The 22,288-nt window shown below is 39.1% G+C and overlaps 1 protein-coding gene across 13 annotated transcripts in view; it reads left to right on the plus strand.

The window, feature by feature from the left end:
• Positions 1-21,036, plus strand: part of MTM1 (myotubularin 1) — a 138,442-nt gene extending 117,406 nt beyond the window's left edge. For 11 of the 13 annotated variants that reach the window (XM_037153381.2, XM_037153379.2, XM_053670186.1 and 8 more), the window contains 3 exons: positions 389-502; positions 12,740-12,916; positions 20,810-21,036. In XM_037153381.2, the coding sequence (XP_037009276.1) occupies positions 389-502; positions 12,740-12,916; positions 20,810-20,977 (459 nt within the window). In that variant the 3' untranslated portion in view covers positions 20,978-21,036. The remainder of the gene's footprint in view (positions 1-388; positions 503-12,739; positions 12,917-20,809) is intronic. The other 2 variants (XM_037153380.2, XM_037153382.2) reach the window with 2 other exon arrangements.
• Positions 21,037-22,288: the final 1,252 nt, after the last annotated feature.

Below are 22,288 nucleotides of genomic sequence, written 5' to 3' on the forward strand. Positions count from 1 at the left end.
ACTTAACTATATTAACTATACTAATGAAGGAGTACTGGAATTGACAATATCAATTTATCTTTTCCATCCATTTTATACTAGCATTTGTATATAGGTGTGTCTGCTAACTTATAATACCTTAAATAATTAAACTACCCTGTATACTCAGGAAAACCCAGAAAAACAGCTTGTTTTCCTCCATTTCTTTTTTATTCCTTTACTTGACCCTTATTTAAACTTCTCAGTCCTATGCAAAGCACCAATAAAAGAGTATGGGACATATGCCAATTGCAGCCTCTGCTGTCCTTCCTTGCAGGCAAAGGGTGGTAAAGTTTATGCACCTCTTTGCAGTCCTATAAAAGATCAACCAGAGTTTTTATGTTTTATTTGCTTGTTTGTTTTTGTCTAGTTCCCTACAGCTTTTGAATTCAATGAACGATTTTTGATAACAATTTTGGATCATCTGTATAGTTGTCGGTTTGGTACTTTCTTATACAACTGTGAATCCGCTCGAGAAAGACAGGTGAGTGAAAATGCTAATCTACCTATATGTGTCTAGTATGCCATGAAATACAAAGAATTTGATAACTTGGTTTAAGGTAAATGCATTATTTCTGTTTTTTTTTTTACTCTAAGCTTGGGTGTTTTCATTTCAACCAGGGTTTGTTCAGTGTCTGGTATTTATTGCAGGAGTAAGACATTGACTTTACTCTCAGGGAGTAGGAATAACTTTATATAAATGCAAAGTCTCCCTCCCATAAAAGCCATAAAATGTCAGTAAAGGGAATCTTGTAAGGCATAAACTCATAAGAACAGGGAAATTGAGAAAGGATACATTGCAGCAAACTTTTGGAAGCTGGAAAGCTACTAGGTGAATGTTAAATATATTAGTTTGAGAAAACTGAATCTAAAACGAGCAGTAGAGAGTCCAGTAACCAGCCTGCTTTACATTGCAGGAACCCCAGATGACTCAAGGACTCTGGGGTGAAGATGTACCAGGTGTGTGGGATCAAGGGTCAAGAGTAAGATAAACTGAAGGTCTGTTTAGAATAAACAGCTTCCCCAGATCCCCTCTACCTCTCTATGGAGCTGAGGACTCTGACAGAGATTTCTTTGTGAGGGGGGATATGGGTAGGTCAGGGGAGTGATGTGATGGATGTGAGCTGGCTTGTGAGAACCCCAGCTCATTTCTTTAGCTGACTCCTAGCATTCTGACAGCAGGTCCTTAGTTCCCAGGTAGGAGCATGAAAGAAGTTTCTCTGTTGGCGAGGATTGGGAGAAAGTGCAGCACTCATTCATTGCTGGTAGGGGTATAAAATGTTGCAGCAACTGTAGAAAACAGTCTGGTGGTCCCTCAGAAAGCTAAATATACAATTAGCATATGACCCAGCAATATCTATGTCTATATCTATATCTCTCTGTGTATATATGTATATAAACATATATACATGCATGTATACATATATACATGTGTATATGTGTGTACATACATTACACATATACACACACATACATAGAGGAAGAGAGATATAACTCTCTAGGAGAAATGAAAATAGAGGTTGAAACAAAAAACTCGTGCACAGATGTCCATAGTAGCACAACTAATAATAGCCAAAAGGTGGCAACAACCCCACTGACCATCAGCTGATGAATAGATAAACACAGTATGGTATATTCACACAATGGAATATTACTAAGCCCTAAAAGGGAATGAAGTTGGTACATGCAACAACATGGATGAACCTTGAAAATATTATGCCAACTTAAAGGAGCCAGACACAAAAGGCCACATATTATATGATTCTGTTTATATGAAATATCCAGAATTACAAATTCATAGAAACAGACCGTTGATCAGTGGTCCAAGGGGCTGGTGGGAGGGGAGAATTGGGGAAGTGATAGGTTAATGGACATAGGGTTTCTATTTGGGATGATGAAAATATCTTGGAACTTGATAGAGGTGATAGTTACACAACATTTGAATGTACTAAGAGCCGCTCAGTTGTAGACTTTAAAATGTTGAGTTTTATGGTATGTGAACACCACCTCAATTAAAAGAAAGAATCATCTCTGGGGAAACTTGACTAGTCCATAAAGAAGGACCTAGAGATATCAACACCTAGGGTTCCTCACAGTGAAGCTCAAGTTGACAACCCTCATGATCTCAGAACTTCCAATCACCTCTTCAGTACTCCACTCTTACATAATAGCAGACAACCGAGACAGAACTGCTGGGGAAAAATGGGTGCCATGTAATGAGGGGAGAAAACATAGACAAGAAGCTAGCACTTAATATCCCAAGAAAGAGAAAAAATACAGGTACCATGAAATAATAACAGAATATTATTTGGAAAGAACATTTAGAGATCAGAAAATAACTTGAAATTAAAAATATTATATTGGGATTGTACCAGGTTCTGAGATGGCTGCAGTGTAGCTGAAAGCTCGATCCACTTGCTCCCAGCCCCATATCAGTCTTGCAGCTAAACCACAGAGCAATCAACTCAAAAATCCAGCTGAGTGTGAGTGAGAGCAGGTGTGAGATAGCATGTATGCAGATGAATGTGTGGCTGTGTGTGCACAAGTGCCTGCCCACGTGCAAGGGTACTTGTGGATGGGTGACCCAGGCTCTCCTGGAACTGCTGCTGCTCCTGCTACACAGATTTGGAGCAGGAGCCAATTAGAGGAAATTACAATATCCTCCTTGGGAAGAAGGTGCTGAAGCAGCCACACCTGTCTCAGTGCCCTCCACCCCAGACTGGACTGCGCACTCTGCCACTCCTGGGAGCCAGGATCCAGGGGCTTCAGTACTTGCCAGGGAGGGGGCTGTCACCCCCCTTGCCCTGGGTGCTGCTAGAACCACAAATGGGACAGGGTCTGACTGAGGAGACTGTAGTTTAGCTAAGGAGCTGGGAGTGCCGGAGGTGGAGAGAGGTGGCTAGAGAGGTGCTGGCTACAGAGACTGCAGCAGGAGTACAGCAGTGGGAACCGAAAGCTGAGACTCACTGGAGGTAACAGTGCAAGCATCCTGCCACTGTCCATTGTTAATTTTGCTGCTGGATGATATGAGACTTGAAAGAAGACAATGCATACCAGATATAATCTGTTTATTTTGGAGAGGGGGGAGAGGCATTGGTGTAAGAGAGAAGTATCAATAGGTGGCTTCCTGTACATGCCCCAACTGGGGATCCAACCCATACATGGAAGCCCTCTTAAGGCAGAAGTGGTCATGGAAGGGGTTCAGCTCTTTAGGCAGACAGAAGGGAGAAAGTTCCCACCATTGAATGGGCCAATAAAAGTCAGGACTCAAATACAACAAGAGAGTCTGCATAACCCACAAAAGGGACATTCCTAGAACATCTGGATCAGAAGAGCAATGAGTCTGCACCATGGGGGCATTCTTCTCTGGAGAGATGAAAACTGCTGGAGACAAACCCACCATATTTTTTTCTTTTCTCCTTGAAGGGGCAAAGCACAGGCTTTGTCCTTGTAGTTACCCACCTTGGGACCCAGCAAGGGGAGTGTGATTTAGACTGGAGTCATGTGAGGAGAGTCTGGAGTGTGAGGCACTGAGGAGAGTGGCTATGGGATATGGGGGGCTGGACATACCTGAGCTCTGCAGCAGCCATCTTTCCTGAAGGGAGCTAGCCCCTCCTTGAGAAAAATCAATTACCTTACCCTGGGGGGTGCCACTCCCCCCACCCTCTGGAAATCTTCTTGCCACAACCTCTGAAATCTTGTTTGCTCCACTCTGCAACTTTTTTTGTTCCTTCTTCAGTTTTGCTCTGTCTTGGTGTTCTGTGTTTTTTTGGGGGGTAGGGGTGGGGGTTCTTTCTTTTCTCCCATTCTGCATCTTAACCCTTGCTGAGGAGACAGAAGCATAAACAGACTCAGGGGTCATCAGAGACTGGAGGTAGGGTGCAGCCAATCTATACACTATTTGGGAAACAGACCGGTGTTTCCTCCTCACAGGAGAGCCACAGAAACACCCTCCTGGCATCCAGCAGTCCCAAAATCTGGGCTCTGGAAGCCTACTAGGGACCATGCCCTGCCGAGAACAGGAAAATTATCCCTGACAGACTAAGATAAGTGGCTCATGATAGGGGGAATACACCCGCCATCTTCCCTGAAGTCTGAAAGGCATCTGCCATGGGAGATCCAGGAATCACAGCCCCCTGTTTCCAATAACAGCCCTCATGGAAATGGTCAGATCTGCAACTAGTTTAAGATTCACAGCAGGCCAGCAGGCAGAGATAAGTCTATTTCCTTTGCCAGATTGGGTTTCAAATAAGTTTTCAATTTCTTGCTCTTCCTCTTCTTCTGGCACCCCTATGATTCAGATGTTGTAATTTTTAAAGTTGTCCCAAAGGTTCCTGAGCCTCTCCTCACTTTCTGAATTCTTGTTTCTTCATTCTGTTCTGGTTCAGTGTTTATTTCTTCCTTCTATACCAAACTGTGGATTTGAGTTTCAGTTTCCTTCCCTTCACTCTTGGTTCCCTGTACATTTTCCTTTATTTCACTATTTATAGCTTTCACTTTTTCTTCTATCTTTTGACCATACTCAACCATTTCTGTGAGCATCCTGATTACCAGTGTTTTGAACTGTGCATCCGATAGATTGGCTATCTCTTCATTGCTTAATTGTGTTTTTCCTGCAGCTTGGATCTGTTCTTTCATTTGGGACATATTTTTTGCCTTGGCACACCTGTTATGTAGTAGGGATGGAGCTTAGGTATTTGCCAGGGTGGGGTAACCCACATTGCTGTGTTTTGGCACTGTATGTGCAGGAGGAGTCGAGAGAGTACAATGCCACTGGCTCCGCTCTCAGCCAGCTTTCAGTCACTTCCTCCACTACCCACAAGCAAATTGGGCCCTTCTGGTGCTGATTCCCTGGGTGGGTGGTTTTATGTACATTTAGGACCCTGTGGGTCTCTCTAATGAACTCTCCTGTGAGGTAGGAAGTTTCTCTTGTCACCTCTATCTCCACAGGTTATTTCAGTCAGGGGTTTTGAGGCTTTATTTCCTTGTACTGGAACCCTGGATTGTGTGGTCAGTCTTGCTCCCCAGTTGTTCTTCCCAGTTTATCCACATGAAAATGGACCACCTGGTCCTCCAGCTGCCACCTGCCATGGGTCCCTTCCACTGTAGCTACCTATCTCTGCCCTTCCTACTGGTCTAGATGAATGTTTCTTCTTTAATTCCTTGGTTGTTAGACTTCCATTAAGTTCAATTTTATCAGTAGAGTTCTCAACTGAAACACTACAAGCCAGAAGGCATCAGCATGAAATATTCCAAGTAATGAAAAGCAGGAACCTGCAACCAAGACTACTCTACCCAGCACTGCTCTTTTAAAAATGGCAAGTGACCAGTCAGGGCACATGCCTGGGTTGCAGGCCAGTTCCCAGCAGGGGACCCACAAGATGCAACCATACATTGATATTCTCCCTCTCTCCTTCCCTTCCCCTCTAAAGACAAATAAATAAAATCTTTTTTAAAAATGGCAAGTGAAATAGAGAGCTTCCCAGACAGAAGAAGGCTAAGAATACATGTCCACCAAGCCAGCATTGCAACAGATGCTAAACGGACTGCTTTAAGAAGAAGAAACAAGAAGTGTGAGAAGGGAGGAACACAGGTACAAAGGGGAAAATGGCAATGAATAAGTATCTACCAACAATAACCTTAAATGTAAATGGCTTAAATGCTCCAATTGAGAAACATAGGGTAACTGAATGGATAAGAAAACAACCTGCATATAGCTGCCCATAAAAGACCACCTGACTGGTGTAGCTCAGTGGATTGAACACAAGCCTGCGAACCAGACGATTGCAGTTCAATTCCCAGTCAGGGCACATGCCTGGGTTGCAGGCCAGGCCCCAGCGGGAGACACATGAGAGGCAACCATACATTGATATTTCTCTCCCTTTCTCCTTACCTTCCCCTCTAAAAATAAATGAATAAAATCTTTAAAAAAAAAAAAGACCTACCTCAGAACAAAAGATATACACAGGCTGAAAATGAAGGAGTGGAAAAAATTTCCCATGTAAATGAACATGGGAAAAAAGCTGTGGGAACAATCCATATACCCAATATGATAGACTTCAGAAACACACCATAACAAGAGACAGAGAAGGTCACTACATAATACTTAAGGGAGTAGTCCAACCAGAGGATATAACTCTTTTAAATATATGAGGTCTGTCTAGAAGGTATCTAGCTATGTAATATGAAAGATAGACACATGTATTGAAGATACAAGATACAAGAAACATTGTACATAGGACAGTGACAACTCTGTCCTCTACAAAGTTGGCATGTTGGAACCTCACACACTACTTCCAGTCACCATCAGCTGCCCTGTCATATTTTTCTGATTATCATCAACAGTCTAAAATTTCTACCCTTTCAAAGGTGATTTTACTTTTGGGAAAATCAGAAGTCACAGGGTACCAAATCTGGACTGTAGGAAGCTGAATCATCTGGGTATTTGATGTTTCACACACACACACAAAAAAAAAAAACCTGCACAGGATGTGCATTGTCATGATGCAGCTGCCAGTCACCAGTTGTCTATGGCTGCAGCCTTCTAATCATCTGAATAGCTTCTGTGGGGAAATGTTAAAGCTTAATGCAAAATTTGATGCAGATCTGTTGCTCTACTTGCTCAGTCATTTCCAACGAGGCAGCTGCATAATGCATGTGCCTCCTCAGTGGCATCTATTGCCCCCACAGACTAGTACAGTGAAGTCATCGTTCTTCATACATGCACATTCCAGTCCACTCTCCTTGGTTGCCAGTTTACATTGATATCACACAAACCATTCTCATTTTATTAACAGTTGCTGGACTTTTTCCAGACAGACCTAATCTATGCACTCAATATAGTGCACCTAAGCATAAAAATAAAATTTTGGAGGAGCTTAAGAAAGAGATAAGCAGCAATACAGACACTGTAGATTATTTTAACACCCTACTGTCTGCAATGGATAGATCTTCCAATCAAAATATCAACAAAAGTATTGAATTGAAAAACACTCTAAGTCAAATGGATTTAATAGGTATTTATAGAACATTTCACACCAGAGAAGCAAAATACACATTCTTCTCACATGTGCATAGGTCGTTCTCTAAGATAGGCCACATATTAGGACACAAAACAAGCCCAGAACACTGAAATCATATCAGACATCTTCTTGAATCACAATGGCTTGAAACTGGAAACCAATCTCATGGAAAAAAAACTCAAAAAGATTCAAATACATGAAGGCTGAACAACGTTATTAAATAGTGACCAGTCTTACAATGAGATCAAGGAAGAGATCAAAAAGTGCCTGGAAACAAATGAAAATGAACACACAACGCAAAACCTATTGGACACAGTGAAGACAGTCCTGAGAAGGAAGTTCATAGTATACAGATCTATCTAAAAAAAGATAGGAAAATCTCAAACAAATCTAACTCTACATCTAAAAGAAGTAGGACAACCACAAAGCCCAGAGCAACAGTGGGAAGGAAGAAATCAAGATCAGAGCAAAATTAAAGGACATAGAGACTAAGAAACCAATTCAAATGATCAGTGAATCCAGGAGCTGGTTCTTTGAAAAGATAAACAGAATGGATAAACCATTAACTAGACTCATCAAGAAAAAATGAGAGAGAACCCAAGTAAATTAAATCAGAAATGGAAGAAGTAACAATTGTTACCACAGAAGTACACAATTGTAAGAAATTACTATTAACAACTATATGCCAAGAAACAGGATAACCTGGATGAAATGGATAAATGTCTAGAAACATGTAATCTTACAAAATTGAATCAGAAAGAATCAGAAAACCTGAATAGTGTAATAACAACCAGCAAAATTGAAACACTTATCAAAAACTGACACACAAAAGTCCTGGACCAGGTGGCTTCATGGGTGAAATTTGCCAAACATTCAAAGAACTAATGCCTACCCTTCTAAACTATTACCAGAAATTCAAGGGGAGGGAAGACTCCCAAACATATTCTATGAGGCCAGTATTATTCTAATCACAAAGCCAGGTAAAGACACAACAAAGGGAGAAAAGTACAGGCCAATATCTCTAATGAACGTAGATGCTAAAATCCTCAACAAAATACTAGCAATCAGGATCCAACAATACATTAAAAAGATCACATACCATGGTCAAATGGGATTTATTGCAGGAATGCAAGGATGATACAATATTCGCAAATCAATAAATATGCTACATCATATAAACTAAATGAAAGGTAAAATCACATAGTCATATCAATAGAAGCAAAAGCATTTGATAAAATAGCACCCATTTTTCATAAAAAGAGAGGCAAGTGGGAATAGAGGGAAGTACATCTCAACATAATAAAGGCTATATATGAAAACCCTACTGCCAACATCATACTCAACGGGCAAAAACTTTAGATCTGGAAAAAGATGAAGGTGTTTGCTTTCACCACTCTTATTCAACGTAGTACTGGAGATCCTAGCCACAGCAATCAGACAAGAAGAAATAAAAGGCATCCAAATTGGAAAGGAGGAAGTTAAACTGTCATTTTTTACAGACAACAGTATAATGTACATGGAAAATCTTCCACCAAAAAAACTACTCAGCCTAATAAGTGAATTTGGCAAAGTAGTAGGTTACAAAGTCAATATTCAGAAATTGATCACATTTTCATATATGAACAATGAACTATCAGAAATAAAAACTAAGAAAAAAATCACATTTACTATACCAACAAAAACAAAAAATCATGTACCCATTATTTTTTAGCCATGAGGCAAAGTATCTTTACTCAGAAAACTATAGAACTCTGAAGAAAGAAATTGAGGAATATACAAATAAGTGGAAGCATATATCATGTTCTTGAAAAGGAAGGACTAATATTAAAATGTGTATACTAACTAATGAAAGCAATCTATAGATTTAAAACAATTCCTATTAAAATACCAATGGTATATTGCACAGATCTAGAATAAATACTTCAAAAATTTTATTGGAACAAAAAACAAAAGGATCCTGAAGCCACAGGATTGTAAGAAAGAAGAACAGAGTTGGAGGGATCAAAATACCTGTTATGAAACTATACTATAAGGCTACTGTGATCAAAACAGTCTGGCAGTGGCCTAAGAACAGACACAGATCAACAGAATAAAACTGAAGAGCCCAGAAATAAACCTATGTCTCTATGGTCAATTAATGTTTGACAAGGAGGGCATGAGTACACAGTGGAAAAAATAGCCTCTTCAATAAGTGGTGTTGGGAGAACTGGACTGGTGCATGCAAAAAAAAAAAAAAGTGAAACTAGATCACTAACTTACACCGTACACTGGAATAAACTAAATGGATAACAGATTTAAACATTAGTCATGATACCTACCATAAAAGTCATAGCAGAAAACACAGGCTGTAAAATTTCAGATATCCCATGTAGCAATATATTTGCCAATATACCTCCTAGGGCAAGGGAAATAAAGGAAAAAGTAAATACATGGGACTACATCAAATTAAGAAGCTTCTGTGCCACTAAAGAAACCATCATCAAAATGAAAAGGGAGCCAACTGTATGGGAGAACATATTTGCCAATGATACATCAGACAAGAGTTTAATCTCCAAAATATGTAAATAAATCTTAGGACTCAACACCAGGAAGACAAGCAATGCAATTAAGAAATGGGTAAAGGATCTGAATAACACTTCTCCAAGGAGGACATATAGATGGCCCACAGACAAAAAAGAATGCTCAACATCGCTAGCCATCAAAGAGATGCAAATTAAAACCACAAGGAGATATCACCTCACAGTTGTCTGAATGGTCATCATTAATAGCAACAAGTATTTGCGAGGATGTGGAGAAAAGGAAACGCTAGTACACTGTTGGTGGGAATGCAGAATGGTGCAGCCACTATTGAAAACAGTATGGAATTTCCTTGAAAAATATTAAGATTGGACCTGACTTTTGACCCAGTGCTTCCACTGCTGGGAATATACCCTAAGAATCCCAAAACACCAAATCAAAAGAGCTTATGCACTCCTATGTTCATAGCTGCACTCTATACAATAGTTGAGTGTTGGAAGTAGCCTAAGCATCTATCAGTAGATGAATGGATTTAAAAACTGGTACATTTACACAATGGCATAGTATGCAGCACAAAGAAGAAAAAATGCCTACCCTTTGCAGTAGCATGGACAGAAGTGGAGAGTATTATGCTAAGTGAAGTAAACCAGTTGGTGAAAGACAAATACCATATAATCACACTTACAAGAGGAATGTAATGAACAAAATAAACTAATGAGCAAAACAGAACCAGAGACATGGAAGCAGGGAAGTCGGACAGCTGCCAGAGAAAGTGATGAAGTGGGGAATAGTAGAAAAGGGGGAAGGGGTCGGAAACATGTAGGAGTGACCCATGGACATGGACAGTGGTGTGCAGATGGCTGGATGGCAGAATGCAAAGGGGGAAGTTTTGGGGAGACTAATAGATGAAGAAAATAGATGGAAAAAAATGATATCAACAGAAATTTAAAACTCAGAAGACTTGGAAGATAAAGCTGAAATCTCCCAGAAAATAAGAGTGTAGGGGCAGAGGTAGAAAAGAAAACAAGAAAATTAGATCAGTCCTGGAGTTCCAATATCAAAATAGTTGGACTTTAGAAAGAGAAAATAGGGAATCCAGAGAGCAGGATATTACTGAAATGAAAATATTTCCAAGAATTGAAGTTCTTACATTTCCACATTGAAAATCTGCTAAGTGCCCAAGCACAGTGGACAAGAATAGACCCATTATAAGGCATATCTTTGTGAAGTTTCAGAACACTGAGGATAAAGAAAAGAACCTTTAAGCTCCCAAAGATTAAAAAATAGGTTATTTGCTACAAAAAAAATCAGGAAGACTTTGAATTCTTCAACAGCAATATTGAAGCTAGAAATCAATGGAGCATTGCCTTCAGAATTTTAAAGGAGAATGGTTTCAACCATTCTGTAGCCACCAAACTGTTAACCAAATGTGATGGTAGACCAAAGATATTCCCAGGCATGTATGGCAACATGAAGATTTACCACCCATACCATACCATTTCTCTGAAAGCTACTGCAGTATGTGCTCCATGCAAAGAACAAAGAAGACTGGGTGAAGGTCAGGAAGCAGGAGCTCCAGCACAGAGAGAGGAAAGAGGATGCTCAGGGCAAAACAGAAGAAATCTTAGATGAGAGATGGGTGCAAGGTTCTGGGTCACCACCCAGTGCAGCTTTCTCTCCTCTGAAAATGAAACTGTGGGCCCCAGATGTGCAGAGAGCATCTTGACAGAAGTTTGAGACTGGAGGAAAAAATTGCAGTTGAATTAATAAGTGCCAGAATGTAAACAAACAGAATATATAGTTTAATTCAAGGGGAAAAATGTATAGGAAAAAAATCACAGAATAGTGACTATGTGGCTTACGTGGAAAGAACACTGGCTTCATCATAGGAATCTAAACATTTAAACATTGATGTGATCAAAGCTATGCTGTATATTGGGAGTAAAGGCAGAATATAAAATGTGTGTATGTGTGACAGGATAGAGGGGAGACATTCTCAGTGTGGCAATGTCGTAGTTAATGCCTATAACTTGTTAGCCAACAGGGAGCAAGAAAAGCATGTTATTTAAAGATTTGGAGGTGAGTACTGAATAATTAAATCAAGTGACAAAATTAAACACAGTTATTCTAGGGAGAGAGGCAACAGGCTGTTATTTTTATAACCTTATTGAACAATATCATTTTTAAACTGCATGTATAAAAATAAAAACAGACATGCAAATAAACACAATGCAGTGTATGTAGTGGCATCAGAAAGGTACAGTTGAAGTTGTAGGTGGATTCCAATGAAGACCAAATTAAGCTGCCATTATTATCATTCACATTAAAAAAGTACGTATGTAAAAGAAATTTCTTCAGTCACTATTTCAAGATATTCTTTTCAGCTTTCAATTTTAGCATATTTTTCCTTTCCTATTGAAGTGGTTAGTAGTAGAAGTTTTACTTTTTCTTTAAATTTAATTTTTTATTGTTGACACTTTACAGATGTTTCCCATTCTCCTCCTTCCCCCAGCCCTTACCCTTCTCCCTGACCTCCACCATATTGACTGTGTCCATGGGCTATGCATATCACTTTAGTAATTTTAATACTTATATTTTTACCCATACTTTCATGTTTTTCTAGGTCATGGTCAAAATCAGTAAAAATATATACTAAAAACAATGAAAATGTGAATACCTGTATGATATGATACACACCAGACTAAAAAAGTGAAGATTCAGTGAAGGCAGTTACCCAGATGTTTTCAAATATCTGGATGTTAGCTTGATATAGATTAAACATCTGGATGGTTGAGTTAAATAACTTCAGATGCCTATTGTCAAGTGGATACAGATTAATATTTCATTGTTCTAACAAATGCAAAAATGTCAGTGGGTTCTTATGATTATTTTTCTTTCTGTTGAATAAAAAGAGCATACTGACCATCTGTTCATATATGTTTTACCTAGCCAGTAATAGTCTTCTTAGGTAGCTAGGCCATTATCTATGCAAATATCGGTAAGTGGCTGAGGAGCATGGAGGCGAGGAGCACTCACTGGCCCATGAGGCTTTTTGAGCTATTATGAGCATAATGCAAATGTGTGATTCAAGTTGGTGCTCAACTGTATTGCCATAGGCTATAAACTGTTTTGTATGGCTGTGTGTGTTTTTACTTAAGCATTCCACTTTCTCTTCTCTATAGAAAGTTACAGAAAGAACAGTTTCTTTGTGGTCGCTGATAAACAGTAATAAAGACACGTTCAGAAACCCTTTCTATACTAAAGAAATCAATCGAGTTTTATATCCAGTTGCCAGTATGCGTCACTTGGAACTTTGGGTGAATTACTACATTAGATGGAACCCCAGAATCAAACAACAGGTAAATTAACTGGCATTGTTAAAAACGGTAATGTTGATTGATTATTACTTTTGGACTTTGATAATGTTATTTGGTATTTTTTAAATGTTATGAGGGGGAATGTTATCAGACTACAAAGTCACACTTGCTTTTAAACACAGTTTTCATTAAAACTTATTAATTACTAAACCATCTATTTTGATTAGGGTTAAACTGATATTCTTTTGTCAATGGGAATAGTATATTCTTTTCACTAAAATGTAAACTGATTTAATGTTCTAGAAAATGACTGAGTTTTGATAGCCGAGGATTTCCTTTAATCACCAGAAGTTTTTGCACATCATAGGAAAGAAAGCATCTACTATTTGGTTCAGGGGTATGTACTAGGTCAACTAACATCAGAGTGCTTTTTCCTGAGGGTTCTCATTTAAAAATGGAAACAATGGTTTTTTTTTTAATTTATTGAGTTATTTTTCAAGTACAGTTTTCTTTTGTCAATTTCTCCCATCCCAACCCCCCCTCCACCCCATCTCCCCACCTCCCTCCCATCCCCCCCCTCCCCACAGACCTCATCCCTGTGTCTTTCATACTTGTTCTTCAAAATCCCTCCTCGTTTTTCCCCTTAAATTCCCTTCCTTCTCCCCTCTGGTCGCTGCCCACTTTTTCTCTATTTTAGTGTCTTTGTTTTTATTCTATTTGCTTGTTTATTTTGTTATTTAGCTTCCTGTTAAAGGTGAGATCATATGGTATTTGTCCTTCAATGCCTGGCCTATTCACTCAGCATAATGCTTTCCAGTTCCATCCATGTTGTTGCAAAGGGTAGTAGCTCCTTCTTTCTCTCTGCTGCATAGAATTCCATTGTGTATATGTACCACAATTTTTTGATCCATTCATTTACTGATGGGCACCTAGGTTGCTTCCAACTCTTGGCTATTGTAAATTGTGCTGCTATGAACATTTTGGTGCATAGGTTCTTTGAAATTGATGTTTTAGGATTCTTGGGATATAATCCTAGCAGTGGAATTGCTGGGTCAAAAGGCAGGTCGATTTTTATTTTTCTGAGAAAATTCCATACTGTTTTCCATAATGGTTGTACCAGTCTGCAATCCCACCAACAGTGAACTAAGGACCCCTTTTCCCCACAACCTCTCCAACATTTGTAGTTTATTGCTTTGTTTATGATAGCCGTCCTGACTGGTGTAAAGTGGTACCTCATTGTGGTTTTAATTTGCATCTCTCTGATAGCTAACGATATTGAGCACCTCTTCATGTGTCTCTGGATATTCTGTATGTCCTCTTTGGAGAAGTGTCTGTTCAAGTCCTTTTCCCATTTTTTAATTGGGTTCGATGTCTTCCTAGAGTGGAGTCTTGTAAGTTCTTTGTATATTTTGGAGATTAAACCTTTGTCTGAGGTATCATTGGCAAATATGTTTTCCCATACAGTTGGTTGTCTTGCTAATTTAATACTGTTTTCTTTGGCCATGCAGAAGCTTTTTATTTTGATGAGGTCCCATTTGTTTATTCTTTCCTGTATATCCCTTGCTCTAGGGGACATATCGGTAAAAATGTTGCTGCGTGGAATATCTGAGATTTTCTTGCCGATGTTCTCCTCTAGGACTTTAATGGTGTCACGGCTTATATTTAAGTCTTTTATCCACCTTGAATTTATTTTGGTGTATGGTGTAAGTTGGTGCTCAAGTTTCATTTTTTTGCACGTAGCTGTCCAGTTCTCCCAACACCATTTGTTGAAGAGGCTATCTTTACTCCATTTTATGTTACTGCCCCCTTTGTCAAATATTAATTGACTGTAGAGAGTTGGGTTGATTTCTGGGCTCTCTGTTCTGTTCCATTGGTCTATATGCCTGTTTTTATGCCAGTACCAGGCTGTTTTGATTACAGTGGCTTTGTAATACAGTTTGATATCAGGTATTATGATCCCTCCTACTTTGTTCTTCTTTCTCAAAAGAAACAATGGTTTTTGAAGTGAAAAATGCCACATTTTATTAAAGACACAGTCATGCTATCCATTTTCCCACCCCGACTCCATCAGAAATCAGAAGAAGATATAGCCTGTTTGTAAAGGCTCGGTAGTACTTCCAGTTGGTGGTTTGTTCCAAGTGCTATCAATATTCAGTATTTGTGATTGCTCTTTGTAAAGGTTTGTACATTTTCCAGTAATTTGGTCGGTCCACTACCTGTTCTCACAGGCCAGTCTTGCATAAACACCAGCTTTAATCCTGCTAGAAATCATCAGGCAACAGCAGGGGCCTGGTGCTGCAGGCTGTCTCTTAGATTGTTTACTCCGCTCAAGCAGCTGGCCTCATGCCATTCTGTGCTCTCTCTTCTCAGTGGGGAAATGCCCAATTCAAGCTGGCACTCTCATTTGAAGGTCTCTGCTGCATGCATGAAAGGCTCTTGCAATTTAGTAATGGTTGAAATATGTAACCTTTTGGAAAGTGACAGATCCCAGAGCTGGAGAACATCCACTTGTTAGCTTGGAATTTGAGAAGCATGTTGAGGGCATTTATTTAGCAGTAGTTCTAGTGAGTGGAATATCAAGTAAAGAGAAAATGGGAATTTTTCCAAGGTTCTAACTACTGTTACAGAGGACATATCCCTTTTCTAATTAAAAAATATTATATAGATAAGCAGTGTTTGTCCTATACATTAAGATCTTTCTGTATTTATTGCGGCTTTCTCTTAAGCCATTTAAGACAATTAAAATTAGCAAGCATTGACAATTAGCAAGCATTGGCAATTTCTCTATAGATTATATAATCTCTTATCACCCATTTGTACTTAGAGAAATTCTTAAAATTCAAGGAATTTAGAGCACTTCATTTCTTAATATATAAAGGTAATAATAATTGTGTGATAGGGAAAGTTGGAAGAGGCATCAATAGAAGAACCTGCTGTAGTGTATCTATCCCCTTATTCTCAAAGAGTTTAGCAAAATTGAACTGGGCCAGACAGGACAGAGCATTCTTTGGCAGAGGTTTCTGTTTCCTTTAGACAGTAATTGGTCTATATTATGATCTGTGAAATTTAGTCAAAAAAGAAAATAACTTCTTTCAATAGAGATTTTCTGAACATGGAGGGTTCCTCATGTATCTTTATGTCCTTTGACACTTTGTATCTTCATTGCCCAAATATTGAGTGTTCCCATGCATCAGTCACAGGGTGGAACACAGAAATTAAGAAGAGATAGTTTCGCACACAAGGAGCTCCTAGGCTGGGTGGGGGCACCCAGGAACATAAGCCAATGATTATAATGCTTGGGAAGAAATACAGTAATAGAGGTATAAACTATAAGCGCATCGGATTTCTTAATGACTTTATATAGAACATTAGTTCATACAGAAATAGATTAAAGTTCAATCACATAGGAGTTTTTAAAATTATATAATGTAAACCTAAAATAATATACTTAACCACTTGAAAGTTAAATTGTTATTCACTTGTGTGGCCCAGTTGGTATACAAATGATTCCTTGATACCTAGAGCACTCACAACACTATGGTATGCTATTAGTACTGGAAGACCCAAAAGCATATACCGCCCCCCCCCATAATGAGCTGTTCACCTAGAAGAAGGCAGGGTTAGGGTGCTTTTAAAAGCAAAAGTCACCAACCCTTGCTACCACATAAAAACAGCAAAGTTGGTGGAAAAATTAATGCTTGCATTTGGTAAGATTTGGCAAGCTATCAATAAGCAAATTTGGTACTTTTAATATAAGGAAATTGTTCATGTTGAAAGCAGAAGTATAAATTAGTCACATTATAAATCTACATGGTAAGCTTCAGCTTCTGGTAAGCCTCATAATACTTGGGGAACCACTGCACCTCATGTAGCTATCAACCAGGGTTGTACTGGGCAAGTTCACATTTTGCATAGTGGTAACTCAAGGATGAGAACAAGGGCAGTCAGATATTAACAGGCTGCACTGTGTGCTGTGTAAGTCATTTCTAATATAGAAAAGTGAAAAGGAATATGAATATAAACATTATTTGAACCCTGAAATACTTCCATACCTAGGTGATTACCTGTCTTCTATTCTGGGCTGAGCTGGCACACTCTTTACTCTGTAATTCATTTCCTCAAGCAAAAAGTTGAGATGTAATATTTAAAGTCACTTGACTTTAAGTTTCGTTTTTCACTATTTTGTCTTTTGGTATGCTATCACAAATAGACTCTTCTATTTATATCTTCTAAATGATTTTTGTTTGTCTATAGCCATATTACTTTTATATATTTTGTACCCATTACCAGTCTGAATTATTTTATTTTTAATAGTTTTTCCATCTGTTCTCTCAAGTATTCTAATTACACAGCCTTATCATAAGCAAAAATTATTGTTTTACCTCTGATCTCTTTTTATTCTCTAACTGTACTCATTGGTACAATAACAAGCTGATACTAATAGTCATGAAACAGGGAGGTTTTAAAAAATAGTGAAGGTAATTTTGGAGATTGTCAAGGAAGAGCTTGCCTGCTATATGTCAAGAACTCATATGAAACAAAATAGCGCCCAGAAACAGACCACATAGAAGTGGAGACTTGGTAGAGCAAGAAGATAGCATCATAATGCATAGGGAAAAGATGGACTAGATGGTAAATGGTGCCGGCATGGCAAATCACACTTAACAGGTCTAAACAGAACTAATATTGCCCCTAAACCTGCTTTTCCTTACATCTTCTGCTTTCAGTTCTTGGCAACTCCTGGCCAGAGACCTTAGAGTCATCCTTGATGCCCTACTCTCTCATATTTCACATCCAGTCTGTCAGGAGAGCCTGCTAGGTCCAGCCTTGATAATCTGTATAGCCTCTGAGCATTCTAATCATTTCCTAGCAGGACCATGGGCCAGGCCTCCTGTCCTTGGCTATTTGTTGCTAGACTCCCTGACTTCTACTCTTGCTGCTATTCTGTTCTCAATGCAGCAGCCAAAGTGGTCCTTGTAAAATATACACTAGATCCCACCACTGCTCTACTCAAAATAGTCCAGGTAACTGCTCACCTCACCTGAGTCAAAGCTCACTTCCTTTGATGGCCTCTGAGGCCTTATGTGACCACCACCCCACCCCTTACCTCTCTGACCCTCTTGCCTCCTCACCAACTCTTTCTATACACTGTGCTTCAGCCACACTGGACTTCTTGCTTGCCCTCAGACACTCAAATATGTATCTTCCTGGCTCCTTCCCTCTCTTCCCTTAAGCCTTTCCCCAGAAGTCACCTCCTCAGTGCAGCTTCCAAAACCACACTGTTTAGAGGGTAACTGGCACCACACTGGTCCCCATCCCTCCTAACCTGCTCTACTTTTTTCCCCTTGGTATTCACCTTTGAACATTCTTTGTAACTCACAGGATCCTTATTTGTTTGTCTGTCTCCCTCTGCCGGAAGATAAAAAACAAAAACGGAAATTTGGGCATCCTTTGTTCACTGATGGATCTTGACCACCTAGAACAATTTCTCGACCTCAGTGGAATTCATGAAGAGAAAAATGGGCAAAGGATATTAACAGGCAGCACACAGAACTTACTGGGCATCAGGCACTCAACAAAACATTTCTATTCTAATGCTATACATGCATTTCTAAGAAACCTCATAGTCTGCAGACTCACAGAAAAAAAGAACAGGGCTTATAGGAATAATCGGATTAGGAGGAGACCTCTCCAAGTCTATGAACCTTTGTAACCAGAGCACTAGTGAAAGCAATAATCCAAGTAGATGTGGGCAGTTACATGACTGCTGAATGTGCATTTGACTTCCATTGATCACTCCTTGGCAACCTGAGGTGGGGTGACTAGTGGCCCCCAAAACACATGTCCACTTGGAATTTGTGAATGTGACCTTATTTGTACAAAGAATCTTTACAGATGTAATTAAGGATCTCAAGATGAGATCCTCATGGCTTTAGAGTGGGCCCTACGTCCAATGGCAGGTATCCTTAGAAGGGACAGCAGAGGAAGGCTACAGACACATATAGGGGAGAAGACCATGTGAAAACAGGAGTGGCTGGAGTGATGCCGCCACAAGCCAAGGAAGCCTAGAACCACCAGAAACTGGAAGAGGCAAGTAAGGATTGTCCCCTAGAGCCTCCAGAGGAAGTGCAGGCCTGCTAACACTCTCATTTCAGATTTCTGCCCTGCAGAACTGTGAGAGAATAAGTTTTTTGTTTTAAGCCACTAAGTTTGTGTTCATTTGTTAGAGTAGCCACAGGAAATGAATACCTAGTTTTAAACCCCAGGCATCATGCTTACTCCTCTGATGCTGGTGCTAGAAGGCATCTGCTCCTAATCCAGACCATTCCCTTCAGCATTAATAATCAGATCCAAGGCATAGCCTTCTTCATCAGTGCATCATCTTCACAGCTTCCTTCTTGGTGTTCATAGCTTTGGCAGATGGCTTAAATCATTGGAGAGCTGGACAGCTCTAGAAGCTACTAGCACTAGAGGAATGCACTTCTGTAGACTTTTGGCTTTTTTCTTAATGTCTTCATATATTGCTCAAGTTTTCTAGAGCTTTCCCTTGATCACTTCAAAACGTTAATGTGATGGTAAGGGGGTCTTCAAGGTACTCTCCTGTTGTGTACAATGGCTTGGGTGGTAATTGCATTAGTGTCTCTATATGCAAACATTTGTTGAGCTGAACATTTTAAGATTTGTGTACATTAATGTGTAATTTATCTCAGTACAAAAGTTTAAAAATTAACATACTGGGAGCATCATATTCTGTTCCACCATGACCTCTTTTTTTTTATACTGCCATCAATGTGTTATTTATCAGCTAAAGCATTTGGCATTGTAGCAAAGCAGACAAGGTTGACTGACTTGACTCACAACTACCCTGTGATGTCTGTGGCACTTTTATTCCCATTTGACAGAGGGGAAGTGGAGGAACTTAGAAAGTTAAGTCATACAGCTGATAAGAGACAGAGCAAGATTCACACCAAGGCTGGTGGGTGTCAGTACCATTGCTGTCAGCTGTGCATGTATTACTATGAGCAATAACACATGAAAAGGTATGGTAGAACAGGACAATGCAATAAAAAACTACCGTGTTACTGTCGTCAGATTGGCAAAAAAAAAAAAAACCCAAAAAAACTCTTTCGTTCCCAACTCCTGGTGTGGACATGGAGCAACAAGAACTGCCAGGCTCACTAGTGGGCACATAAGGTCATATCACTACCTCAGAGAGGAATTTGGCAGCATATAGTGGAGTTAGACCATATTATCCTCTCCAGCAGTCCTGTCCCTGGTCAAATTCCTTGAATAGACATTTGCACATGTGCATGAGATGTATCCAAGGATAGCAAAGCATTGCATGTAGTAGTAGAGAGCACTGGAAATTGCCAGCTATTCATCAGTGTGGGAATGGATAGATAAACTGGTTTATTCATTCAGTGGAGCTCAAGGACCAAATTCAGAAACATACTGTTTGGTCAAAATGTTGATTGATAACTACAGAATATACCACCTTTGATAAAAACTTTCACAAAATAAAAAATAATAGCTTATTTTGTTTCTGGATGCATACTTACAGGAAAAGTGTCACAAGTCTCCACAGGAAGGACAGCTACCCACTAAGTGGAGAAGAGTTGTTGCCTCTGGGAGCAAAAGGGCAGAGGGCCTGGTGACAGGCAACACAGGAGACAGGAGCTGTGTCTGGGTTGAAAAACTTAAAAAATGGTGATGCATGTGGGAAGAAATGTATATATAGTTATTTCTTGGTGGCATTTTATCATTCTTGGTAATTTTCTGTGTTTTAAATTATGCAATATTACAAGAACCTATGTGTATGAATGTTAAACCTCACTTAGAGGGCTTATGCAAAGAATAGGACGTGTGTACCGAGCAGGTGAATTTTTGTAATGTGGTGGGCGCACAGTAGTAATTCAGGCTTGTGCTTCTCCCCAGCAGCCAAATCCAGTGGAGCAGCGTTACATGGAGCTCTTGGCATTGCGTGATGAATACATAAAGAGGCTAGAGGAGTTGCAGCTTACCAACTCTGCCAAGCTTTCTGATCCCTCGACTTCACCTTCAAGCCCTTCGCAAATGCTGCCCCATGTGCAAACTCACTTCTGAGAGGGAGCCTTGCCCAGTGCTGTGTTCAAACTCTGAATAAAGGAAAGAGTTGACTTTCATTTGGGGTCTCTGTACAAAGTAGATTAAAATATTTGCCCCCATGTAGAACTTGAATTAATGTAATCTTAAACTCTTGAATATGTGCCTTCTAGATTACATATTACAAGAAAACTGTAGTGTCTACACGACAGTCAGACGGAAGGAGCCCAGATATGGATTTTGAAAATCTTGACATCTTTCAAAAGGAGTTTTTGAAAAATACAAAGTTTAAATTTAATTTGTCTCTTTAGAAATGCTGTGTATACAGTGCATAATTTGTGGGCTTAATTGGAATAACATTATTTAAACTAAAGGGGAAACAGGTTTGTGAAGTGGATTTTCCTCAGGTTGCTTAAAAGCATTGCTTCAGATTATCTACAACAAACCCAGATGTGAAATGTGTGTCACTGCCAAAACCAAATTGAGCTCAGCTTCTAAGGAATTATCAAAACAGAAGGTATTTCAGTAAATGCCAAATTTTATACCATCCTAAGTGGTGACTTAAAGAGAAACAGATGTGTAGATGAGTTGTTCATTATTTTGAAATTTTGGAATATGATAATTTTCAAGAGAAGCATATTTTTATATTTAAAAGAAACTGATTCCAGTTATATATGATTTGATTTTTTAAACTTTGCCAGTTCTATTTTCTAAGTTTTTCCTATGAGCTTTCCTAAAATTCTGACCCATTTTCAGGTTGTAGGAAACCCCCTATAAAGCACTGTGCAAGGATGTTGGATGCGATATGCTGCTGAAGTGAATGTTTTCACAAATGTTGCTCTATTCAAACTAGCTTATCTGCCAAAGCGTAGGGCTGACTCTCTTGGATGTTCGAGTTATTGCTAGAGCATCATATTTTGAAATAAAGTCACAGATGTACATTTGTTGAGTGTATCTTGAAAGTATTGTGCTTATTAATTTCAGTTAAAATGGTGTTGGGTGCCCCTCCTCCCAAGCGTGCATGAAAACTGGTTCTATACATTTTTACTTGAAGTACCCAGCAGTTTGCTTTTGCAGTTGTTTTTCCTGTAGTATTAAATGAAGTTTAAAATGCAGTTCTATTTGATATCTGAACTAATTCATTTAGTAAGTATATTTGTAAAAGTTAGAGCTAGATTTAAAGCAATTAATGTGTTTTACAATGATCTTTAAAGGACTATTTATAGCTAATATGGTTTTGTTTTCAATGAATTAGAGAGATTAAATATATCTTTGTAAGTTATTTTATGTTATAGTTTAATTGGTCTACCAAATATGACATCTCAGAAACAG

Source organism: Artibeus jamaicensis, unplaced genomic scaffold, assembly GCF_021234435.1.
Source record: "Artibeus jamaicensis isolate MK-2021 breed Jamaican fruit bat unplaced genomic scaffold, CSHL_Jam_final contig_554, whole genome shotgun sequence".
NCBI lineage: Eukaryota > Metazoa > Chordata > Mammalia > Chiroptera > Phyllostomidae > Artibeus > Artibeus jamaicensis.